This window comes from Dipodomys spectabilis, unplaced genomic scaffold (assembly GCF_019054845.1).
Source record: "Dipodomys spectabilis isolate Male_0828 unplaced genomic scaffold, ASM1905484v1 ptg000594l, whole genome shotgun sequence".
Taxonomy (NCBI): Eukaryota; Metazoa; Chordata; class Mammalia; order Rodentia; family Heteromyidae; genus Dipodomys; species Dipodomys spectabilis.
The window spans coordinates 1,131,947-1,157,299 of NW_024871271.1; the positions used below are offsets into that span (position 1 = coordinate 1,131,947).

General features: G+C 44.3%; 1 protein-coding gene across 2 annotated transcripts in view; it reads right to left on the reverse strand.

The window, feature by feature from the left end:
- Nsd2 (nuclear receptor binding SET domain protein 2) overlaps positions 1-25,353 on the reverse strand; it is an 86,121-nt gene that overhangs the window by 41,736 nt on the left and 19,032 nt on the right. For both annotated transcript variants that reach the window (XM_042670962.1, XM_042670963.1), the window contains exons 2-5: positions 19,755-20,380; positions 18,128-18,290; positions 9,731-9,897; positions 8,951-9,433 (exon numbers count right to left, since the gene is read on the reverse strand). In XM_042670962.1, coding sequence (XP_042526896.1) covers positions 8,951-9,433; positions 9,731-9,897; positions 18,128-18,290; positions 19,755-20,351 — 1,410 coding nt within the window. In that variant the 5' untranslated portion in view covers positions 20,352-20,380. The remainder of the gene's footprint in view (positions 1-8,950; positions 9,434-9,730; positions 9,898-18,127; positions 18,291-19,754; positions 20,381-25,353) is intronic.

Below are 25,353 nucleotides of genomic sequence, written 5' to 3' on the forward strand. Positions count from 1 at the left end.
ACCCAGAAATAGAGCCATATATACTTACAGTCATCTGGTATTTGACAAGGGAGCCATAGATAGGCTCTTCAACAATTAGTTTTGGGAAAACTGGACATCCACATGTAGAAAACTAAAATTGAATTCCCTATTCATCTCCATGTACCAATATCAACTCAAAGTGGGTCAAAGACCTCAATGTCAGAACTGAAACTTTAAAATTAATGCAAGATGGAGTAGAAGAAAACATTAGAAACATTACTATAAGCACAGGCAGAAATTTTTTTTTTTGGGGGGGGGTCAGTTGTGGGGCTTGAACTCTGGGCCTGGCACTGTCCCTCAGCTGTTCAGCTCAAGGCTAGCGCTCTACCACTTGAGCCGCAGCACCACTGCCGGTTTTTCTGGTGGTTTATTGGAGGCGGGAGTTTCATGACTTTTCCTGCCCGGGCTGGCTTTGAACTGTGATCCTCAGATCTCAGCCTCCTGAGGAGCCAGGATGACAGCATGAGCCACCGGCGCCCGGTCAGGCAGGAATTTTTTTAAGGGAGTCCCAAGGGGCACAGCAAATAGGAGAAAGACTTGACAAAATGAGATTATTTCAAAATTAAGTTTCTTACAGCAAAAGACAGTTACTTCATCAGAACATTGGTCAACAGACTGCAAGAAGCAATGTATCAGACAATATATCCAAAATAAACAGGAGCTCAAGAAATTAATACCCCCAAAACTAATAAATTAATAAATGAAAGAAATTAAGAAATATGTCTCATATGAAATAAGAATGGTAAACAAGACACATGAGGACATGCTCAACATCTCTGGCCACAAAGGAATGGCAAATCATAACACTACCGAGATTCCATCTCACCCCAGTTAGATTGGCCAATATAGAGCACTCAAACAAATGCTGGCGAAGATGTGGGGAGGAAAAGGAACTACTGCCCTGTTAGTGATCATGTAAACTAGAACAACCACTCTAGTTGACCCAGCCATACCACTCTCGGGCATTTGCCCAGATCATTACAAGTCACGTCACTTGCACATCCATGTTCACTGCTCATATTTGCAATAGCCAAGCTATAGAAATAACTCAGATGCCTGACAATAGGCAAGTGAATCCATATACACAAAGGAATTTTAATCTCCATTAGAATAAAATTAAGGCATTTGCAGGGAAATGAAATGGATGGACTTGGAACAATTCATGTTAAGTGAAGTTAGCCAAGCTCAAAGACACAAACAGCTTATGGTTCTTTCATATGTGGAAGCTGGACCTAAAATGTAATTGGACATGACCTATACATAACTCTAGGCATTTACACACAAGTAGTCAGACCAGATAAGGATATACTTAAGGGAGAAACCCAAAGGCATAACTCTCCTGAACATGTAAAATACTGTTTATTGAAACATTCCAGGAAACAGAAACACGGGTTATTTATGTTGGTGATGGTGGTGTTTGTGTCTGTATGTGTGGTTATTTGTTTTCCTTTCTCTACTTCTTGGGGCTGAAGGGGAATAGAGGGGGCGAAGAATGGGAGGGAGGAAGGGTGAACAAAAGCAATCATGGTATTCAGTATACACCATGTAGAAAATGAACTATGCAACTTAAGGGCAGGGATGACGGGAGGGGGAAAATGGAGGAAAGTAAAGGAAGAGGTGACATTGTCCAAAAGAGAAATGTGCTCATTACCTAAATTGTAAAACCCACCTGTACAACATCTTAATAACAAAATTCTATTTAAAAAAAAAGTGAACTATAGCCAGGCACTGGTAGCTTATGCCTGTTATCCTAGCTACTCAAGAGGCTGAGATCTGAGGATCGTGGTTCAGAGCCAGCCTGGGAAGAAAAGTCTGTGACACTTTTATCTCCAATTAACCACCAGAAAACCAAAAGGAAGTGGATGTGTGATTCAAAGTGGTTGAGTGCTAGCCTTGAGCAAAATAGCTCAGGGACAGTGTCCAGGCCTGATTTCAAGCCCCATGACCAAAAAACAAACAAAATGAAAAAAAGAAAAAAAAAAAAAAACTATTTTGTACCTTGTGGGCAGGGCAAACTTAGGAAAGGGGAGAAGGAAATTGAGGGAAAGTGAAGGGGTAGGGGAAAAATAAAAAAAGAAAGTGAAGGAAGGAGTGATATTATCCAAGACAGAGAAAGGTACACATTACCTGAATTATGAAATGGTAACCTGTTCATATAACACCTCAATAATACTAACATTCTGGTTTTTTTTTTTTTAAATGAACTAGCTACTCAGGAGGCTGAGATCTAAGGATCCCAGTTGGAGCCAGCACATGCAGGAAAGTCTGTGAGACTCTTATCTCCAATTAACCACCAGAAAACTGGAAGTGGCTCCGTGGCTAAAGTAGTACAACACTAGCCTTGAGCAGAAAAGCTCAAAGACAGTGCCCAGGCCCTGAGTGCAAGCCCCATCCATGACTGACCAAAACACAAAAAAAAAACAAACAAAGAAACTATGGAACTTGTGAGCAAGGGTGGGAGGGGGAAACTGAGGAAAAGCAAAGCAACGGGTGACATTGTCCAAAAGGAACTGTGCTATCACCTAATCTCTGTACAACACCTTAAGAATAATTACATTTAGGGGCTGGGAAGGTGGCTCAGTGGTAGAGCACTGGCCTTGCATGCATGAGGCCCTGAGTTCGATTCCCCAGCACCACATAAGCAAAAAGAAAAAAAGCCGGAAGTGGCGCTGTGGTTCAAGTGGTAGAGCGCTAGCCTTGAGCTGAAGAGCTGAGGAACAGCGCCCAGTCCCAGAGTTCAGGCCCACGACCGGACCAAAACAAAACAAAACAAAACAAAAAAGAATAATTATATTTAGCCTGGCGCTGGTGGCTCATGCCTGTAATCCTAGCTAATCAGGAGGCTAAGATCTGAGGATCGCGGTTCAAAGCCAGCCTGGGCAGGAAAGTCAGTGATAATCTTATCTCCAATAAACCACCTGAAAATCAGAAGTGGCACTGTGGCTCAAGTGGTAGAGCGATAGCCTAGAGCTTTAGAGCTGAGGGATAGTGCCCAGGCCCAGAGTTCAAGCCTTACTACCGACCAAAAAATAATAATAATTACATTTAAGAACTAAAAACAGGGCTGGGAGTGTGGCTTAGTGGTAGAGTGCTTGCCCAGCAAGCATGAAGCTCTGGGGTCAATTCCTTAGCACCACATAAACAGAAAAAGTTGGAAGTGGCACTGTGGCTCAAGTGGTAGAGCACTAGCCTTGAGCAGAAGTTCAGGAACAGTGCCCAGGCCCTGATTTCAAGCCCTAGGAGTGTGTGTGTCTCTGTGTGTGTGTCTCTTTGTGTGCGCATGCGCACACAACTTGCCAGACTTAGTACCATAGTGGATAACAAACCAACTCTAGGTGTACAACTTCAGCCTGGTCAACATGGCTCTCAGCATGACACTATCCAGGCTTTCAGTTCCAGTGCATTTCTTAGTCCTGGGTCCAAAAAACAAAAACGGTGGTCTCTGGGCAGTGGTCTGAATTCCCAGATATTGACCTTTCTGTCATAAGTAAGAGACAAAATGAAAACATGTGACCAGATGGCTTTGCCAGCTGGAGCCATGTGCCTTCCAGAGCCTGAAGGCACATGGTGGCCCACCATGTCTCAGTCCAAGTGTCAAGTGCTGGTGGTGAGCATTCAGAGCTTACCCTCCCCTTCAGGCACAGCCAGCCTGCTGGGCCATTCACACACATGCTGATGGCAGCGCTGTGCCATGTCAAATCCAACAGTGACCACAGCTTTTCTAACTGTGGTACTGACAGCCCTCTGGGTGGACTTAGCTGCTGTGCAGACGCATGTATCTTCACAGCTAAGTATTTACTCTTTTGAGATGGACAAAGGTAGACAGGTATAACCACATAATATGTTGCTCAAACTTTGTGGAAGCAACAGGATCATCACAGCCTTCAGCAGCTTGCTTTCTTCTTCAATATCCAGTAAATTTGCATTATGTATAATTGCATTGTAGGAACACACCACGACTATCATGCATTTGGTAACTTTTTAGTTTTGAAGGCTCTAGTGTCTTCCTTGGAAGGAAGAAAATTATTCTAGGGCAAACTCCTAAGAGTAAAAGTGTAACACAAAAGGAACATATTTTCCTTCTTTTCTTTTCTTTTTTGTTGGTCATGGGGCTTAAATTCTGGGCCTGAATGCTGCCCCTGAGCTCTTTAGCTCAAGGCAAGCACTCTACCAGTTGAGCCAGAGCACCACTTCTGGTTCTCTGGTGGTTCATTAGAGATAAGAGTCTCATGGACTTTTCTGCCCAGGCTGGCTTTGAACCTTGATCCTCATCTCAGCCTCCTGAGTAGCTAGGATGACAGGTGTGAGCCACCGGCACCCGGCCTACATTTTCAATTTCATTAGATATTGCCAAATTTCTCTCCAAAACAGGTGTGATAAATGACCCTCTACCAACATTCTACAAGAATTACCTTCTTGCTCCTTTTCATAACTCCCCGGTAGCTCCTGGTCCAACACTGCTTACCTGGTGGCTGCAAAGGCAAAGGGCGCCCTGTACCCTCAGTATGAAGTTTCCCAATGATGGGTCAAGCAATACCTTCTTTTTTTTTGGGGGGGGGGGGGGCGGGGGGGTCCGGTCGTGGGGCCTCAACTCTGGGCCTGGGTGCTGTCCCTTAGCTCTTCAGCTCAAGGCCAGCACTCTACCACTTGAGCCACAGCGCCACTTCTGGCCTTTTTTCTTTTTGCTTATATGGTGCTGAGGAATCGAACCCAGGGCCTCAGGCATGCAAGGCAAGCGCTCTACCACTGAGCCACCTTCCCAGCCCCAAGCAATACCTTTTTGTGTACTAAATCTCCCTCTCCTCTTTTGGGCGGTATCAGTCCTAAGGCTTGAACTCAGGGCCTGAGCACTGTCTCTGACCCTTTTCACTCAATGTTTGTGCTCTACTGAAGCCACAGCAACAGTTCTGGTTCTTTGGCAGTTAATTGGAGATAAGCTTGTCTAGCACGCATGAAGCCCCAGGTTCAATTCCTCAGTATATCATAAACAGAAAAAGTCCAATATGGCACTGTGGCTCAAATGGTGGAGTGAACAAAAGAAGTCCTTGCGCAAAAGAAGCCCAGGCCCCGAGTTCAAGCCCTAGGACTGGCAAAAAAAAACAAAAAAACAAAAAAACAACTCACAGACTTTCCTGCCCAGGCTAGCTCTGAACCTTGATCCTTACATCTCAGTCTCTTAGGATTACACACATGAGCCACCAGGGCCTGGCTTGTCCCTCAATTCTTTTTCAATTATTTATGGTGTTCTTAGCACATAAGTTTTCATTTAAACGGCTCCTTACAAATTTTGTAAGTTTTACTTATTCAACAGATCCTCTCTCCCAAGAATAAAGCTATTTATTCTCCCTTGGGGGCTGAGTTTTTAAATCATGATCTCAGCACCCCTCCGAACAGCCAACCACTGCGCAGACTGGCTGTAGTTCTGTCATGAATTCCCACAGTGCTCAAGAGTTTGCTCCTGGGTGAAGTCCCTGTCATGAATGTCACTGTTTTAGTAACAGAGTTTTCCATATCTAGTCCGCCAGGCAGTTCCTCAAGCCCAGCTTCTCTTCAAATGTGACTAAGTGAATATCCAGCCCTCAGTGCACACTACTTTTGGGGGAGTTTATTTTTACTGCACTGAATTTGTAGACTGAAACAGAAGGAACAAAGACCTTCACAATACTGAAATGCCTGCATCTGGATACATCTCTATTTAGGTCTGGCAACATGTCATTTATCTCCAAAGTCAGATTCAATAGGACTGCTGTCCAAGCCCTTGCTTTTTCTGTTTTATATCAATGTTAATGTTAGCACTGCATTTCATCCTTGTTGCAGCACTTGTATATACACTGATTTTATTGTCAGTCTTCAATATAGGAAATCGGACTTCCTATACGTTCTCCAGTTTTCCACATAGACATCTGCAAATAATAACAGCTTGCTTGCTTTCCAACTATGCCTCTCCTTTTATTATACTATACTTGCTGATATTTCCAATGTAACTTTCAGTAAGTGGTAAACAAGGCAGAATGTCTTATGATTTTGATGAAAATGCTTCTACCGCATCATCAATAAGTAGGATCTTTGCTGAAAAGGTTCTGAGAGATACCATTCAAGGATTAAGAAAGCCCTTTTAACAATTTGCCCCATGAAGGTTAGAATGTGTTTGTGACCTTAACTAAGTATCACTATCTCACAATACTGTGAAATTTGTGAAATTTATGTAATCACTTAATCACAATAAAAAAAATCTGCTACAAAAATAATAGGACTGGGCAGAACGAATACCCACAACAGCCAAGATCCTACCCCACCCAGCTGTCGCCTTCCTCTGTCTTCCTCATCTGTCTCTGAATCAGAATCTCCTAGCGTCAGCACCCAGAACCCCTCTGTCAATTTAAACATTCTGTATGTTATATGATCTCTACTCCCCAAGCCCCAGTTACTGATTCATCCAGTTCAATAAATCTTGGCTCAGTAATAATAATAATAATTAATAATAGGGGGAAAAAAGAAAGTCCTTTTATACTTTATTTTATTTTATTTTTTTTGTGTCTGGTCGTGGAACCTGAACTCTGGGCCTGGGCGCTGTCCCTCAGCTCTTCAGCTCAAGGCTAGCGCTCTACCACTTGAGCCACAGCGCCACTTCCGGCTTTTTTCTTTTTGCTTATGTGGTGCTGAGGAATCGAACCCAGGGCCTCAGGCATGCAAGGCAAGCACTCTACCACTGAGCCAACTTCCCAGCCCTATACTTTCTTTTATCAGAAAGTATAAGAGTTCAGAGCATCTTGGGCTACATAGGGAGACTATCTTGAAGACAAAACAAAGCCATACAGTTCATTTTTGCTTTCAGACAGGGTCTTACATGCTCACCCAGAGCTTGTCTAAGACCACAGCCCTCCAATCCATGAAGCCTGCACAGTTGAAATTACAGGTGCAATCATGTAATCAACACACTCAGCTATTAAAGAAGATAAAGTCGCCGGGCGCTGGTGCCTCTCGCCTGTAACCCTAGCTACTCAGGAGGCTGAGATCTGAGGATCGCTGTTCAAAGCCAGCCCGGGCAGGAGAGATTGTAAGACTCCTATCTCCAATAAACCACCAGAAAACCGGAAGTGGTGCTGTAGCTCAAGTGGTAGAGCGCTCGCCTTGAGCTGAAGAGCTGAGGGACAGCACCCAGGCCCAGAGTTCAAGCCCCACGACCGACAAAAAAAAAAAAAAAAAGAAGATAAAGTCTTGTTAAGTTTTCTGAGGGCTGGTCTCGAATTATGATCCTCACAATTGCTGTCTCCCAAGTAGCTGGGATTATGGATATAAGCCACAGCATGTGCCCAGACACTCTTTCTTTCTTTCTTTCTTTCTTGTCAGTCGCGGGGCTTGAACTCTGGGCTTGACCTGCGCTCTTGAGCTCAAGGTGAGCGCTCTACTGCCTGAGCCACAGCACCACTTCCGGTTTTCTAGTGGTTTATTGGAGATAAGAGTTTCACGGACTTTCCTGCCCGGGCTGGCTTTGAACTGCGATTCTCAGATCTCAGCCTCCTCAGTAGCTAGGATTACAGGCGTGAGCCACCGGCACCTGGCTCTGAACACTATTTCTTATTGGTACCTTTAATCACGATCGGGATTTGGACTTCTAAACAGAAATTCCCAAGAAAGTAAAATTAAAAACCATATAAAAAGTCTTTTAAGTCCTACACTATAACCCACTCAATTCAAAGTAAGTTACTATGACCCAAAATGGATAGCCTCAACTCCTTATGATGGAATTGAGCTTTTCCTATCTATCAACAGATCATGGATTTTATGAAAATAAAGAATATTTAAGTGCTTTAATCACTGACATATTACTGTTTATTTTTGTGGTACCAAGGAATCTTACTGTAGGCCTCACGTATGCTGGTCAAGCACTCTACCACTAAGCCACATTCCCAACCCATGTTTGTTTTTTGTTTTTTGTCCAATCATGGGGCTTGAACTCAGGGCCTGGGTGCTGACCCTGAGCTCTTTTTACTCAAAGCTAGCGCTCTACCACTTTGAGCCACAGTTCCACTTTCAGTTTTCTGGTGGTTAAACCGGAGCTAAGAGTCTGGCTCTGAACTGCAATCCTCAGATCTCAACTGCCAGAGTAGGATTACAAGTGTGAGACACCAACACCCAGCCCATGTTCTTTTAAGTATCAAGGAGCTATGGCCCAAGTGGCAGAGCACTAAGCCTTGAGCAAAGAAATTTAGGGACAACTCCCAGACCCTGAGTTCAAGCTCTGGGATTGGCATAAAAATAGTAAATATCATGGAAATAAATCTTCCACAGACTCAGTGCTAGTGAATACATCAGCTCATACATGTATGTGCCCCAAACTAGAAGCTCTGGAGCAGCCTGCTGGAGAAAATACTGCCAGAGCTGGTTGCCAAGGATAAGATCATGGCAAAGAGTAATCCACTGAAACTCACTTCCCTATCTCTGCTATCTTCTTAACCACTTGAGAGGAAATGGGTAGCAACTCAGAAGTACACAGAAAAATAAGTATGCTGGGCACCAGTGGCTCACACCTATAATCCTAGCTACCCAGCAGGCTGAGAGCTGAGGCTTGCGGTTCAAAGCCAGCCTGGGCAGCAAAGTCCGTGAAACTCTTTATCTCCAATAAACCACTAGAAAACCAGAAGTGGCACTGTGGCTCAAGTGGTACAGTACTAGACTTGAGCTGAAGAGCTGAGGGACAGCGCCCAGGCCCAGTGTTCAAGCCCCACAACAACAACAACTACAACAACAAAAAGACAAATAAGTGTCTTTGTTCCCAGGGGTTAGAATGATATTCCCCAACAGAACTTACTAGACCTAAAATCAATATACAAGAGTCACTGCAGGCTGCGGAGGGACCAGTGACAAAACACCGAAGGCCTACTGGGATGTTCCCCAGATTTGGAAATGGTGGCATCCGAGTACTGACCTCATCCCTGTGCTTCTGACAGAAAACCAGAAACTGGGAAGCCGCGTCTCCCCTCCTGCTCCGTGGGGCAGAGGGCGTGGCTTTCTTCCTTCCGGGAGGTGAGCCTACTCCTCTCTTGGGGTCAGCCTCTGCCACCTTTTGAGGAGTACTCTTTTCTGTGCCAGGGTCACTCTCTTGGTTCTCTGCGGAGCTGGATCTCTTCCCTCTTCGCCTTCTCTTCATGGGCACACCTTCTTCTCTCACAGACTTGGCATCAACAGCAGCCTCTTCAACGGCCCCTGAGGAGTCTGGCCCTCCTCCCAAAGGCTCGGCAGCAACCCCAGCCTCTGTAGCTACTTGAGGATTGAGGCGCAGCTGACCCCCCACATAGAGAAAGGTGAACTTGGCTTTCCGTTCTTCTACTGACATGCTTGCAGCTTCTTCTGCCTGGACAATGCCCATTTCCCACTGGGACCTCAATTTCCCTGAAATAGGTTTCAACAGCTAAACAGAAAACATAGAAAATTTCATTACACAAACATAAAATTCAGCTCACTTAAAGGACACTTTTTTATCTTCAGTTACATTTAGAAATAACAATAAATCACCAAAGGATAGCCAATGAATACATGTTTATAGATATATATCTGTGTCTATAGCACAAATTTAAATAAAGCATATAATTTTAAGAAAAAAATCAGAAATCAATTCTAATTGATAAACAACTATTTTAGTTCAAAACAAATAGCACAATAAAAATTAATATGTTAATCTAAAAATATACCAAAGAAACTCTATCACCTTAATTTTCTCAGCTTTGGTGGGAGCCTGCTTAGCACTTTCCTGACACAATTTCTCAAACTGCCCTTCTCCTTCAAAGGCCACAAGGCTCTTCTCAAATATCCAGGCTCTTTCCGGAGCATCACCGAAGAACTGCACGTGATACTGGCGTGCACTCTTTTTCTGACCTAATTTTTGAAAATAAAACGTTAAAACGTAGCATTAGAATTTAGGATGAAATTTGACAACTCTATTGTTGCTCTGAAGTTCACTCAGTAAAACAACTGAAGTTCATTTTTTCTTTTTTCTCTTTTTTTTTTTTTTGCCAGTCCTGGGCTTGAACTCTGGGTCTGGGCGCTGTCCCTCAGCTCTTCAGCTCAAGGCAAGCACTCTACCACTTAAGCCACAGCACCACTTCTGGCTTTTTCTGCTTATGTGGTACTGAGGAATCGAACCCAGGGCCTCATGTATGCAAGGCAAGCACTCTACCACTGAGCCACCTTCCCAGGCCCTGAAGTTCATTTTCTTAACCGTAAAAACGCATCCTAATTTCGTGTGTGTGCCCACATATCTCCCCCCCCTTCCCGCCAAGTTCTAAAGCTTGAACTGGGTGCTGCCCTAAGCTTTATGCTTGTCAAAGCTCTGCTTCTAGCTTTTTTTCCAGTGGTTAATTGGAGCTAAGAGTTTAGATCCTCTTATCTCAGCCTCCTGAATACCTAAGCTCAAATCTAACTCGAAAAGAAATCAACTCAAGCTACTTCATCTCCTCCCTCTAGAGGTCCTCAAGACTTCAACATGCATCAACCAAGAAATACCACACCCATCACCCAATTTAGGGGATTGTAACTCCTTTGTAGACTACTTAGTAATCAGGATTTAATAAAAAAAAGAGGGCTGGGAAGGTGGCTCAGTGGTAGAGTGCTTGCCTTGCATGCATGAGGCCCTGGGTTCAATTCCTCAGCACCACATAAGCAGAAAAAGCTGGAAGAGGTGCTGTGACTCAAGTGGTAGAGCACTAGCGTGAGCTGAAGAACTGAGGGACAGAGTTCAAGCCCCACTACTGACCAAAAAGAAACAAAAACAAAAACAAGTAAGTTCTGGACAAGCTCTGCAAAAGATTCCAAATGGAGAAGCACACTGTTCTCTATGAAAAGAGAACAAAGGAAAAGAAATAGCTATTAAAATCTTTCAAATACCACTAGGCACTGATGCCTATAATTCTAGCTAATCCAAAGGCTGAGATCTGAAGATCATGGTTCAAAGCTAGACCTAGCAGAAAACTCCATGAAATTCTTTTTGTTGGTGGTGGTGGCGGTGGTGGTGGTCATGGGGCCGGAACTCTGGGCCTGGACACTGTTCCTCAGCATTTCAGATCAAGGCCAGTGCTCTACCACTTGAGCCACAGTGCCACTTCTGGGTTTTCTGATAGTTTATTGGAGATAAAAGTCTCAAGCCAGGCACCAGTGGTTGACATTTGTAATCCTAGCCACTCAGGAGGCTGAGATCTGAGGATTGAGGTTCAAAGCCAGGCTGGGCAGGAAAGTCTGTGAGACTCTTATCTCCACTAAACCACTCAGAAAACCAGAAGTGACACAGTGGCTCAACTGGTAGAGCGCTGGCCTTGAGCTGAAGAGCTGAGGAACAGTGTTCAAGCCCAGAGTTCAAGCTTCATGACTAACAAAAAAAAAGTCTCACACAGACTTCCCTGCCCAGACTGGCTTTGAACTGTGATCCTCAGATCTCAGTCTCCTGAGTAGCTAGGATTACAGGCATGAACCACCAGCCTCCAGCTGCCAAGAAATTCTTATCTCTGTGATTAACCAGCAAAAAGCTGGAAGTGGAGGGAGGTATGGGCTCAAGTAATAGAAGGCTAGCCTTCAGAGAAAAAGATAAGGGAAAGTGTTCTGGCCCTGAATTGAATTCAAGCCCCAATATTGGCACCAAAAAAAAAAAAAAGACAGGAATAGAAAAGACATAGAATGGTACAGTACTACAACAAAGACCAAAAACTATGGATGCAAAAAATTATAGAGTAGCATCTTTAAAATGCTGAAGTAGGTTATATTCTCAATGTAAGAGTCCTTACTCCAAAAAGCCATTAATCAAGTGTGAGGATAATATACCCTCTGAAGTACAAGGATTCAAATCTACCTCCCATATAAATTTTTGAGGATGGTACAAATGTACTCCAGGATTAGAGTTGTAGCTTAATGATAAAGCACTTGTCCAGTATGTGGGAGGCTTTGGGTTCAATCACCAACAAAATAAAAATAGTGTATGCCAGTAAAGAAGGAGAAATAACAAACAACACAACTCAAAATTTGAGGGCAAATGATTAAAAGCCAGCAACCCAGAGCAGGCAACAGGAAAGAGCACTAGAAGAGAATAAGTCTCAGTCACAAGGAAAAAAGGTTGAAAGGTATGTTCCAAGAAACAGAAAAGACAGGATTCACAGGTTTTTATTATTATTTTTGTAGGAGAAAACTACTACATAGATAGGGAAAAAAACGTATCACAGGAAGATGAAACTTGAAAAAAGGTACCTGTGCCTTATGCCTGTAATCCTAGCTACTCTGGAAACTAAGATACGAGGACCACAGTTCAAAGCCAGCCCAGGCTTACAAAAGTCCGTGAGAATCTTAATTTCAACAAACTACCAAAAAATCCAGAAGTAGAGGTGTAACTCAAGTGATAGAATGCTATCCTTGGGCGAAAAAAGCTCAGGGACAGCGTCCAGGCCCTGCGTTCAAGCCCCAGGACCAACACCAGTAATAATGATAATGATTATAATGTAACAACTCCAAGGAAAACCAAAAAAATGTTCAAGGAAAATGTAGGGTGATAAAAACACTTTCCTAGCTAGCTAGTATGCAGTTACAACTCAGGCCCTAGGTTTGATCCTCAATACTACAAAAAAGAGGGGCTGGGAAGTTGGCTCAGTGGTAGAGCGCTTGCCTTGCATGCCTGAGGTTCGATTCCTCAGCACCACATAAGCAAAAAGAAAAAAGCCGGAAGTGGCACTGTGGCTCAAGTGGTAGAGCGCTAGCCTTGAGCTGAAGAGCTGAGGGACAACGCCCAGGCCCAGAGTTCAGGCCCCATAACCAGACCCCCCCCCCCAAAAAAAAATGTGTATGTATGTGTACACACGATTATACCAAACAACTTGACTTTTCACTGAATGATATGTAAGACAGTAAAAAATAGGTAAATAATTATCTTAGATTTAATGAAATTGTGACAATTATATAAAGAGAATAGGGAGAGCTGGGTCTGCCACACATGCCTTTAATCCCAGCACTTGAGGGACTAAGGCAGAAGGATCAAGACTTTGAGGCCAAATGGGCTACATAGCACGAGTCTTTCAATAAACGAAGAGAGAGCTGGAAGTGGAGGCATTGCCTAAAGTGGTAGAGTGTCAGCTTTGAACAAAAAAGCCAAGTGAGGGTGCAAGGCCCTGAATCCAAGCCCTAACACACACACACACACACACACACACACACACACACACACACACACACACACACACACACACACACACACACACACACACACACACACACACACACACACACACACACACACTGAGAACAGGAGGAAGGAAGGAAAAAGGAAATGAAGAATTCAATCTTTTCCTAATAAAAAGTTAAAATGACTAAGTAAGCAATCAAAAATTACCACCATTTGAAATGTGAATGTTTAAAGATTTAAAAATAATTACCTTTGGGGAATTAATGGGAAGATAGGAACAATTTTAATTATTAATCTTTCAATATAATTTTCTAGAATAGTTTAAATGTTTATTAGATTTTTTAAAAAATATTTTGTTATTATAAGGGTGATGTACAGAAGGATTACATGAAATGGGTACATTTCTTTTTTTGGCCATGGGGCTTGAATTCAGGGACTAGGTGCTGTCCTTGAGCTTTGTTTTTTTTTTTTTTATGTTTTTTCTTTTTGCTCAAGAATAGTGCTCCACCAACTTTGAGCCACAGCTCCACTTCTGGTCTTCTGGGAGTTAATTGGAGATGTAAGTCTCACGGACTTTCCTGCTGGCTTTCAACCAGATCTCACCCTCCTGAGTAGCTAGGATTATAGGCACACACCCCTGGTACTTTAGGATTTCTTTAGAAATATGCAAACTTACCTTGAAAATACTTGAAATTCAAGAATATGTCAAGGGATTAGTGATTTGCTTCATTACTTTAATCTTCTAAATTTTTCTTACGAATGAAAATGAAGCTGGGCACTGGTGTTGACACCTCTAATCCTAGCTCCTCAGGAGGCCAAGATCTGAGGACTGTGGTTTAAAGCCAGGCTCTTTTTTTTTTTTTTTTTGGGTCTGGTCGTGGGGCCTGAACTCTGGGCCTGGGCGCTGTCCCTCAGCTCTTCAGCTCAAGGCTAGCACTCTACCACTTGAGCCACAGCGCCACTTCTGGCTTTTTTCTTTTTGCTTATGTGGTGCTGAGGAATCGAACCCAGGGCCTCAGGCATGCAAGGCAAATGCTCTACCACTGAATCACCTTCCCAGCCCAAAAGTTACTTTTTTTGAAGTTCTTTAATACTTAGTATTTTTCTAAGAAAAGCTTAATTTTTCCTCCTCTGTGAGTGTATTTGGTCAAAGTAAGTGGTAAAAATCTTGCTATTCCATTTTAATCATACAATTAATCAGTTAGTAATCCTCTCTTTCTCTGCCAACCTCTGAAAATGCTTGTCACTAACATTCTGCACTACCTGTACCTTCTAAGAGAACCTGGCCTTCTCTAACAGTCCTGAGCCCAACTGCCTCCCCATCACAACTCATCAGACAAAGTAACCCTGGCATGCTGAGCCAATCGTCTCTCTGGATTCGGGGGAGCTTGCTGAGTTGACAACAGTTGATGATCCACACAGAATGGATTACACGAGCTAGAGCTCCAGGAAGGAAGAGATATCATAAAGTGGTGTCTGCAGCAGGAACAGAACACAGGGGCAACATCACAAAGACAAAAGACCACACAGTTCTCTGAGAAGCAAAGAACATGAATCATCATGCTAAAGTTTCTGTCCCTGGAGAGCACCAGAGCCTTAAAAATGGTAAAGCAAAGTTGACAGAACAGTAGAAGATGGCAAATCCATTATCCTAATGGAAAATTTTAACACAGCTTCTCAAAAACAGGAGAAAAGGCATGGTGATAGACTATGCAGACAAATGAGGTGGAAGTGAGAGATCTGCCATTTTAGATAGCTGAGAAAGCAGCAATTCATCAGGCATACGCACACCCAAACACACACACTGCTACACCAGGGCTGGGGGTGATACATGCCGGTTCATTCCCTACCAAAGGAGGACAAATGCTAGTCAACCGGCTCTTCTTTCAGTCTAGATGCCTTGTTTTTGCTACACTTTGGGGGGATTCTCCTCATCCTGGCAAAGACATTGAAAGTCTCCCAGGGAAACTGATGAACCGAGGCCAGAGACTCCTCTTCTGCTCAAGTCCTAAGGAATACAAACCCCCAACAGAGGTCCAGCAATCCTCGGGACAAGAGACCAGGACAGGACGCAGGCAGGGCACTTGGTTCCTCATCTTGAACCCAGCCCTTCCAGTGCATAACTGTCAGGAGGTAACAGTTGTACCTTATTCCTCACAGCCACCTGCTCCACAGCCAGACAAGAGGCCTAGCTGGACATGAAACGACGTTAAGGACTCAGGCCCAAGTGAGAGGAAACACTGTTGCTGTGTGAACTCTGTGGCTCTAGCCAAAGATCAGAAGGCACAGTTCATGCATACAGGCATGAGGGCCACACAGTCTGACTGGTCAGACATACCAGGCCAGAGTATCAGCCTAGTCTGGCCAAGGCTTCAGATGCTCACCCTTCCTTATTCTGTACGTGACACATCTCATCGTCTTCAAATCATATCCAAACTTTATATACAGTTTCCAGAACCAAATGTAGTGATACATGCTTATAATCTCAGCACTTGGGGAAACTGAGGCATGAACACCAAGTTCAAAGCCAGCATAAGCTACATAGCCAGTTTAAGACCATCCTAGACTACATATTGAGGCCCTGTCTAAAAAATAATGAAGAATGAGGGAACAAAGGAAAATGTACTCATCACCTTACTTGGGTAATTGTAATCCCTTTGTAACAATAATAAATTAATTTAAAAATATGAAAATAAGCCAGGTGGTGGTAGCTCACACCTGTAATCCTAGCTATTCAGGAGGCTAAGATCTGAGGATCACAGTTCAAAGCCAGCCCAACAGCCCAGGCAGGAAAGTCTATGAAACTCTTATCTCCAATAAACCACTAGAAAACTGGAAGTGGCACTGTGGTTCAACTGGTAGAGCACACGCATTGAGCTGAAGAGCTGAGGGACAGCACCCAGGCCCAGAGTTCAAGCCCCATGACCGACCCAAAAAATAAGTAAATAAATAAATAATAAAAATAACTACTAATGGGCTGGGAAGGTGGCTCAGTGGTAGAGCGCTTGCCTTGCATGCCTGAGGCCCTGGGTTCGATTCCTCAGCACCACATAAGCAAAAAGAAAAGAAAAGCCGGAAGTGGCGCTGTGGCTCAAGTGGTAGAGCACTAGCCTTGAGCTGAAGAGCTGAGGGACAGCACCCAGGCCCAGAGTTCAGGCCCCACGACCGGACCAAAAAGAAACAACTACTAATTAATAAAAATAAATAGTAATAAAGGACTGGGGAAGGCAAAATGCTTGCCTAACATGCACAAGGCCCTGGGTTCAATCCCCAGTACCACAAGAAATAAACAGGGGGTTGAGGAAGGATCAGGAAGAGGGAAAGGAATGATGAAGGGAGCTGGGCGCCGGTGGCTCCCGCCTGTCATCCCAGCCAGTCAGGAGGCTGAGGTCTGAGGATCACAGTTCAAAGCCAGCCCGGCAGCAAAGTCCATGAAACTCTTATTTCCAATAAACCACCAGAAAACCAGAAGTGGTGCTGTAGCTCAAGTGGTAGAGTGCTCGCCTTGAGCTTAAGAGCTGAAGGACAGCGCCCAGGCCCAGAGTTCAAGCCCATGAACAACAAAAAAAAAAAAAAAAGAAAAAAAGAAAATGATGAAGGGTGACTATCAAAACATACTGTCACTATACATAAAGATGGCATAAGAAAGTAGTTAAGCAATAGGGAGTGGGAAAGGTGGGGAAAAAGAAAGCAATTAGAGGACATTATCCTGATTAAAATATTAATATATGGGTCAGGAGCCAGTGACTCAAGCCAGTAATCTTAGCTACAAAAGAGGTTAAGATTTGAAGGATCACTGCTGGAAACCAGGCTGGCCAGAAAAGTCGATGAGATTCTATCTGCAAGGCTAGGAGCATGGCTCGAGTAGTGCAGTGCCAGCCAAGAAAAAAAAGCTAAGCAAGTGCAAGGCTCTGAGTTCAAATTATAGGATACACACATATATACACATACGTAAAATTCTCTTGTAAAAAACCCCTCAGTAGGGGCTGGGAAGGTGGCTCAGTCGTAGAGCACTTGCCTTGCATGCATGAGGCCCTGGGTTCAATTCCTCAGCACCACATAAGCAAAAAGAAAAAAGCCGGAAGTGGCGCTGTGGCTCAAGTGGTAGAGCACTAGCCTTGAGCTGAAGACCTGAGGGACAGCGCCCAGGCCCAGAGTTCAGGTCCCACGACCGTATCCCCCCAAAGAAAAAACCTCAGTAAAACTAAATATACACTAAAAAAGAAAATGATGGGGGACTAAAGTAAGCTCTGTTGGGAAGTATCAGTGGCAGGGACAAGAGTGTCTATAAGAGTACTTTATACGCATATATGAAAATAAAACAATGAAACTAGTTGAAATCACTCTAAGTGGAAGGAGATAGGGAGAGTGATAAAAAGAGGTAAAGTTGACGGGGCACATTGTAGGCATGTGTGGAAATGTTACAAAGAAAACCACAACTATATATGCTAATTAAAAATGGTTAGCAATCAGATGTCCCATAATCAGTGAGTGGATGCAAAAAATGTGGTATCTATACACAACGGGATCTTATGCAGCCACTGAAAGAACATTAAATCATTTGCAGGAAAATGGATGAACCTAGAAAAACCATGCTGAGGTAGTACAGGCCAGGGAGACAAATGGCACATGCCTTCTCTCACATGTGGAAGCTGGACCAGAAGTATACTGGGGCTGGGAAGGTGAAGCCCTGGGTTCGATTCTTCAATACCATATAAACAAAAAAAGCTGGAAGTGGTGCTGTGGATCAAGTGGGAGAGGGCCAGCCTCGGGCCCAGGCCCTGTGTCATATCTGAACCAGTCACCCACCTTAGGTGAAACTACAATAATGACTATAGCAGGTCCACTTAGGGGGATGGGAGAAAGAAGCCTGGTGATAAGACGCATTAGATACAAAGGTAGAAGTGCAAAACCTGATCATTAAAAAAAAAAACAACAACAAGGCAGTACCTTTAAGTTTGGTATAGTTGTGAAGAAGTGGGTCAGCGGACACCATGCAAGGCCACCAGGGGTAACCAGATACTTTGGACCACACTAAATCACCCACGTTGTACTTCAACAAGTGCTCCTTGTCTCTGCCAGTGTTAGGACAGGATTCTTTCTTAACTGAAATCTGGAAGTAAAAACAAAAGACAAACATTGACATCCAATAACTACCTCTAAACATAGCTTTCTACCTCTAAACATAGCTTTTCACCTACCTATAAGACCAAGGAGTAATCAGGCTGAAAGTTCAAGGTACACAGGGAGGGCTGAATATCACTTAGGGATAAAAGCATTTGCCTACATGCTCAAGACCCTGAGTTCAATCCCATACACTACAAAAAACACAAAAGCAAGCCGGGCACCAGTGGCTCACGCCCGTAATCCTAGCTACTGAGGAGGCTGAGATCTGAGGATCACGGTTCAAAGCCAGCCAAGGCAGAAAAGTCCGTGAGACTCTTATCTCCAATAAACCACTAGAAAACCGGAAGTGGTGCTGTGGCTCAAGCAGTAGAGTGCTTGCCTTGAGCTGAAGAGCGCAGGGTTAGCGCCCAGGCCCAGAGTTCAAGCCCCACAACCGACCAAAAAAAAAAAAAAAAAAACACAAAAGCAAACCATCCAAGAATCCAAAAGTATGTTCCCCTTACTATCCTTTATATCCTAGCCTCAATGTCACTTCATCACAATTGCTGACCCCAAAAAGGTCCACACCATGTCTAGTGAGTGTTCAACATTACAAAAGTCTCTCTGTAAATTGATTTCCTTAACTTGGAAGATGGCCTTCAACCGTGTTTTATTCTCAGAACCCCAAATCTACAATGGCCCTGACCCCGGCCACCTATCTGACGCTCACTCTTTCAAGGCCCATGAAGACACCCTGTGCTGAGTGAGGCAGGGCCCCGTCATGTTCTGAGTGCTAAGAGTACTGTAAGCCTTAGGTCTCCCCATCTCTGGAACATAGGCAGGTTTTGAAGAGGAATATTCTCCCAAAGGGCAAATCTTTGTGAAGTCACTCTGGATTCCGTTCTCTTTGGAAGCACAGCTCAGACCTCCTCAGGCATCTGTGCCAATCCTCAAGGAGGCAGCCATCTGCAGGACCGCTGTCTGAGGCCTCCGAGTGGCCAGCAGTGTAAGCAGGAAGGACAGAGGCAGCACATCTGCATGATATAGCTCTGCTTCCAGGTGTGTGATAGCACAGCGTTAAGCCTCACAGTGGACCCTGTGTTTCCACAGACCGTCAGCCTAGGAGTGCCTAGAAGACAGCATCTATGAAAACAGTGAGCCTCAAGTTGTCTAGAAAACACATGGAAATTGGCATGCCTGGGTTCAGAAGTTGGTTTTACCTCTTTTTAGTATTTTAGTAATCTCCCTTGCCCCTCAAATGGCAGAGAAGGCAGCTAAAGACCTACAGAGGCAACAGTCCCATGGCCGCTGAATCTGACTTGCCATCAAGGTTCCATGAGCACCAGCCCTATGCGACCAGGACTACCAGCACCAGGCCCATCCCAACCCTCTCCAAGTGCACACACGAAGGCATCTCATATGGATTTGTACACTGCTCTTGTCACATGACCTGACAGAAACTCTCAAATACCTTTTTTTCTGCAGGACTTGAGATCTTAGACACTAGAGCTGCTTCCACAAGGCCTTGCTCCAGTAAGGAGTCATATTTTATGCTCCTCTTCCTGTTCCTCCTTGCTTTGCTCTCCATTTTTTGTCCGTTTTCTTCCAATTGAGACATCTCAGCAGCACTGTCGCCACAGATGGAAGATTCAAAAAGAGGCTTCCCATTCATGTATGTTTTGGTAATTTTCAGCTTAATTTCTGGAGAGCCGTTTTTGACAGGGGTTGTGTTGGGTGGTGTCCCAATTCCTTTTGCTTCCTGGGACTCAAAACACAATTTGGCATCATGAGCATCAGGTTCTCCATTAAACACACGGGAAGTAAGATCTTTCAACTTCTCAGCAGGAATAAAAGGAAGTGCATCGTGGCCATTAAACTTCTGCATGACCCCTTCCTGTAGGCTGTTGGAAAGCTGAGCTTTGCTGAGGAATACAGAACATTCGTGGTTCACTTCGCAGTTCTGAGTCTTTCCATTTCCATTGCCAAGGATTTCTGGTGTCTGCTTCATCTTCATGCACTTTACAACTTTCTGAACAGAAAGGGGACTTTTATTGATGCTAAATTCCATCCAGCCTAGATGCTTTGATTCTTAAAACACTACAATATCAAAAAGAAAAAATACTACATTACAATCTAACACACCTCTACAGCACCTCTACAAATTGGGGGAGGGGGGAGGTTGTTTGTTAAGGCCATATTTGGCTTATATAATGGTATGTTTCAGAAGGCTGTTCAACTTTATAAAGCTGAAAGGAATCACTTGTAAGAGGGAAAGTACAATGGCCTGTCCAGATAGCCAACTCCAGGCACAAAAACAATAATCAGTGGCAGGGACACACAACTTAACCTGTATACTTGGCCCTGACAAGCAGATTCTACCCTGCACCAGCACCTATGTACTGAAAAGAGCCAATCTTGCGGGGCACCGGTATTTCACATGTGATCCTGGCTACTCAAAAGGCTGAGATCAGGAAGAGCAAAGCATGAAGCCAGCCCAGGCAGAAAAGTTCCCAAGGCTCTATCCAACTACCAGGCAAAAAGTGTAAAAGCGCAAGATAAGCAACTTACGAGGTCCTGGGTTAAAACTCTGGTAAGAGCAAAATTACAAAAGAATCAACAATATATGCAGCCAGGTGTAGGAAAACAGGAAGAGCTTAAAGCAAAATGAGCAGAGTGCTGGTGACTCACACTGTCTCCTAGCTACTCAGGAGGCTGAGAGCTGAGAAATGCAGTTTGAAGCCAGCCCAGAAAGAAAATTCCCTGAGACTCTTATCTCCAATCAACTCCCACAAAAAGCTCTAGTTTAGTGTACGTACACACACACACACACACACACACACACACACACACACACACACACACACACACACACACACACACACACACACACACACACACACACACAGAGAAATGATGTGTTTGACCCATACAGAAGTGTTTTTTTTTTTGGGGGGGGGGGGTCAGTTGTGGGGCTTGAACTCTGGGCCTGGGTATTGTCCCTGAGCTCTTCAGCTCAAGGCGGGCACTCTACCACTTGAACCACAGGACCACTTCTGACTTTTTCTACATATGTGGTGCTGAGGAATAGAACCCAGGGCCTCATGCATGCAAGGCAAGCACTCTACCACTGAGCTACCTTCCCAGCCCAAATCTTGGACTTTTTTTTAAATTTAAAACTATTTGAAGAGCTGGAAACTAGTGGCTCATGCCTATAATCTTAGCTACTCAGGGGTTGAGATCTGAGGATCGAGGTTCAAAGCCAGCCCGGCCAGGAAAGTCTGTGAGACTCTTATCTCCAATAAACCACTAGAAAACCTGAAGTAATGCTGTGGCTCAAGTGGTAGAGCACTAGCCTTGAGCTGAAGACTGAGGGACAGTGCGCAGGCCCAGTGTTCAAGCCCCACGACCAACCAAAAACAAAACAAAACAAAACAAAAACCAATCTTAAGTCACAGGAAAACAAAAACATGAGAAGATGGATAGGAGTCAACTCTTCAAAGAAAGAAAGAGAGCACGACTTGGTAGTTTTTTTTTTTTTTTGATCAGTTGTGGGGCTTGAACTCTGGGCCTGGGCGCTATCCCTCAGCTCGTTGGCTCAAGGCCAGAGCTCTACCACTTGAGCCACAGTGCCAATTCTGGTTTTCTGAGTGGTTTATTGGAGATAAAGAGTCTCATGGATTTTCCTGCCCTAGCTGGCTTTGAACTGTGATCCTCAGATCTCAGCCTCTTGAGTAGCTAGGATTGCTGGCGTGAGCCACCAATGCCAGGCCTTTGTAGGTGTTCTAGATTTTAAATTCTGTGCCATCTATAAAGGGGTGGGGGAACTTGAGACTGCCCAAGTTTCAGGCTGACTCCGCATAGAGCAGATTCCAAATACCAAGCTATAAAATCGGCCCCCAAAAAAAACAAAAACAAGAACATTAAGAGGACTGTAATAGAATTCACTGTCCACAACACATTGTTCATAATAACCAAGATATAATCCAAAGTTTTGAACGTATTAAGAAAATACAAACTAAACCAACAATAGTCCAAATACCGAAATTCAATGAGGGAAAACAATGAGAAAGGTGGCACGGAACAGGATGCATTGCTTACAAATTCACAGGCTGACTTGAAAGCCCTTTGGACAACTACTTAAAGACAACGAAAAAATAAATGAATATGTACCAATTACAAAAAATAAAAATTCTCTAATAAAACAAAAATAAATCAAGACTGTGAGAGAATCTATTACAACTTCACTCAAGAACAAAAAGGAGTTGGGAAGGTGGCTCAGTGGTAGAGCGCTTGCCTTGCATGCATGAGGCCCTGGGTTCGATTCCTCAGCACCACATAAACAGAAAAGCCAGAAGTGGTGCTATGACTCAAGTGGTAAGAGTGCTAGCCTTGAGCTGAAGAGCTGAGGGACAGTGCCCAGAGTTTAGGCCCCACTACTGACAAAAAAAAAACAAACAAACTAAAAAAAAAAAAAAAAAAAAAAAAAAAGAACAAAAAGGAAGCTGGGCACTGGTAGCTCACACCTGTAATCCTAGCTACTCAGGAGGCTGAGATCTGAGGGTCACGGTTCAAAGCCAGCCCGGGCAGGAAAGACTCACTCCAAATAACCACCAGAAAACTGGAAGTAGCGCTGTGGCTCAAGAGGTAGAGTGCTTGCCTTGAGCTGAAGGACAGTGCCCTGGCCCAGACCCCCTCCCCCCCACCCCACCCCACCCCCCAAAAAAAGAACATAAAGATTTTTTTTTTAAATGACAGTCCTAGGGCCTGAACTCAGGACCGAGGTTGTCCCTGAGCTTTTGCTCAAGGCTAGTGCTCTATTAACTTGAGCCACAGCACCAATCCAGCCTTTTCTGAGTAGTTTGTTGCAGATGGGAGTCTCATGGCTGTTCCATCCTAGGCTGGCTTTAAACCATGATCCTCAGATCTCACCGTCCTAAGAAGCTAGGATTACAGGTGTATGCCACTACCAGCTAGTGAGAATATACTTCTAATCAAAGAATAAATTAAAAATGGCAAAAGAAGCTATGAAAAAGAGCCAAATGGAATCCTATGTTGACGTCAGTGGCTCATGCCTGTAATCGTAGCTACTCAGGAAGTTAAGATGTTAGGATCAAAGTTCAAAGCCAGCCCGGGCAGGAAAGTTCATGAGATTCTTATCTCCTATTAATCACCAAAAATGGAGTAGAGGGGCTAGGAAGGTGGCTCAGTGCTTGCCTTGCGTTCCAGAGGCCCTGGGTTCGATTCCTCAGCACCACATAAGCAAAAAAAAAAAAAAAAAAAGCCAGAAGTGGTGCTGTGGCTCAAGTGGTAGAGCGCTAGCCTTGAGCTGAAGAGCTGAGGGACAGCGCCCAGGCCCAGAGTTCAGGCCCCACCACCGGACCCAAAAAAAAAAAGAAAAAAGTGGAGTAGAGCTGAGGCTCAGAGGGCAGGGCTAACCTTAAGCAGACAGTGCCCAGGACCTGAGTTCAAGCCCCAGAACTGAACAGAAAATAAAAATAAAAATTCTATAACTGAGAAAAAGCGCATATAAAACCAAAATGTCAATCTATGGTCTTTAATAGCATGCTAGAGATTACAGAAGAATCAGGAGAAGTTGGATATAGTTCAATTAAAGGTTATATTGAGGCTGGGAATGTGGCTTAATGGTAGAGTGCTTGCCTGGCATGCATGAAGCCCTGCATTTGATTCCTCAGTAACAAATCAACAAAAACAACCAGAAGTGGCACAGTAGCTCAAGTGGTAGAGCACTACCTTGAGCACAGAGATGCTCAAGGACAGGGCCCAGGCTCTGGCAAAAAAAAAAAAAGGCTATATTAGCCAGGTGTTGGTGGCTCACGCCTGCAATCCTAGCTACTCAGGAGGCTGAGATCTGAGGATCAAGGTTCAAAGCCAGCCCATGCAAGAAACTCCGTGAGACTTTTATTTTTTTGGTCGTGGGGCCTGAACTCTGGGCCTGGGTGCTGTCCCTCAGCTCTTCAGCTGTAGACTAGCACTCTACCACTTGAGCCTCAGCCCCACTTCCAGCTTTTTCTGCTTATGTAGTGCTGAGGAATTGAACCCAGGGCCTCATGCATGCGAGGCAAGCGCTCTACCACTGAGCCACCTTCCCAGCCCCATCTGTGAGTCTCTTATCTCCAATAAACCATTCAGAAAAGTGGAAGTGGCGCTGTGGCTCAAGTGGTAGTGCGCTAGCCTTGAGCTGAGGGACAGCACCAGGCCCAGTTCAAGCCCTAAGACTGACCCCCCCCCCCCCCAAAAAAAAAAGCCAGCCTAGGCAGGAAAGTCTATGAGACTTATCTCCAATTAACCATCAGAAAACTGGAAGTGGTGCTGTGGCTCAAGTGATAAGAGTACTAGCCTTGAGCTGAAGAGCCCAGGGACAATGCCCAGGCCCAGAGTTTAAGCCCCACAACAGACACAGATAAAAAGATATAGATAGATAGACAGACAGACAGACAGACAGACAGACAGATAATTAAATTTTTAGAAATCAAGCTGGGCATTCACTCGTATAAATCTCAGCTACTCAGGAGGCTAAGATCTGAGGACTGCAGTTTGATGCCAGCCCAGGCAGGAAAGTCTGTGAGACCCATCTCCAATTAGCCATCAGAAAAAAACTGGAAGTGGAGCTGTGACTCACAGTGTTAAGAGTGATAGCTTTGAGCAAAAAAGCTCAGGGGCAATGCCCAGGTCCTGAGTTCAAGTCCAGGACATAGACCGACAGACAAAGACCCCCTCCCCACACTCACACACCCCTGCACATAAACATCAAAAGCCAGCTGGGCACTGGTGTCCCCTAGCTACTCAGAAGACTGAAATCTGAGGATTGTGGTTCAAAGCCAGCCTTGGCAATAAAAGTCTGTGATATAATTCTCTCCAATTAACCCCCCAAAAACCAGAAGTGGAGGTGTGGCTCAAGTGTGAGGGCTGAGAAAAAAGGCTCAGGGACAGCACCCAAGCCCTGAGTTCAAGCCCCAAAACCAGCACAAAAACAGACATAATAAGAACTGCCAGAGGCTGGGAGGAGTGGGAGTTGCTTTTCATAGACAGACTTCCAATTAGGAAAGATG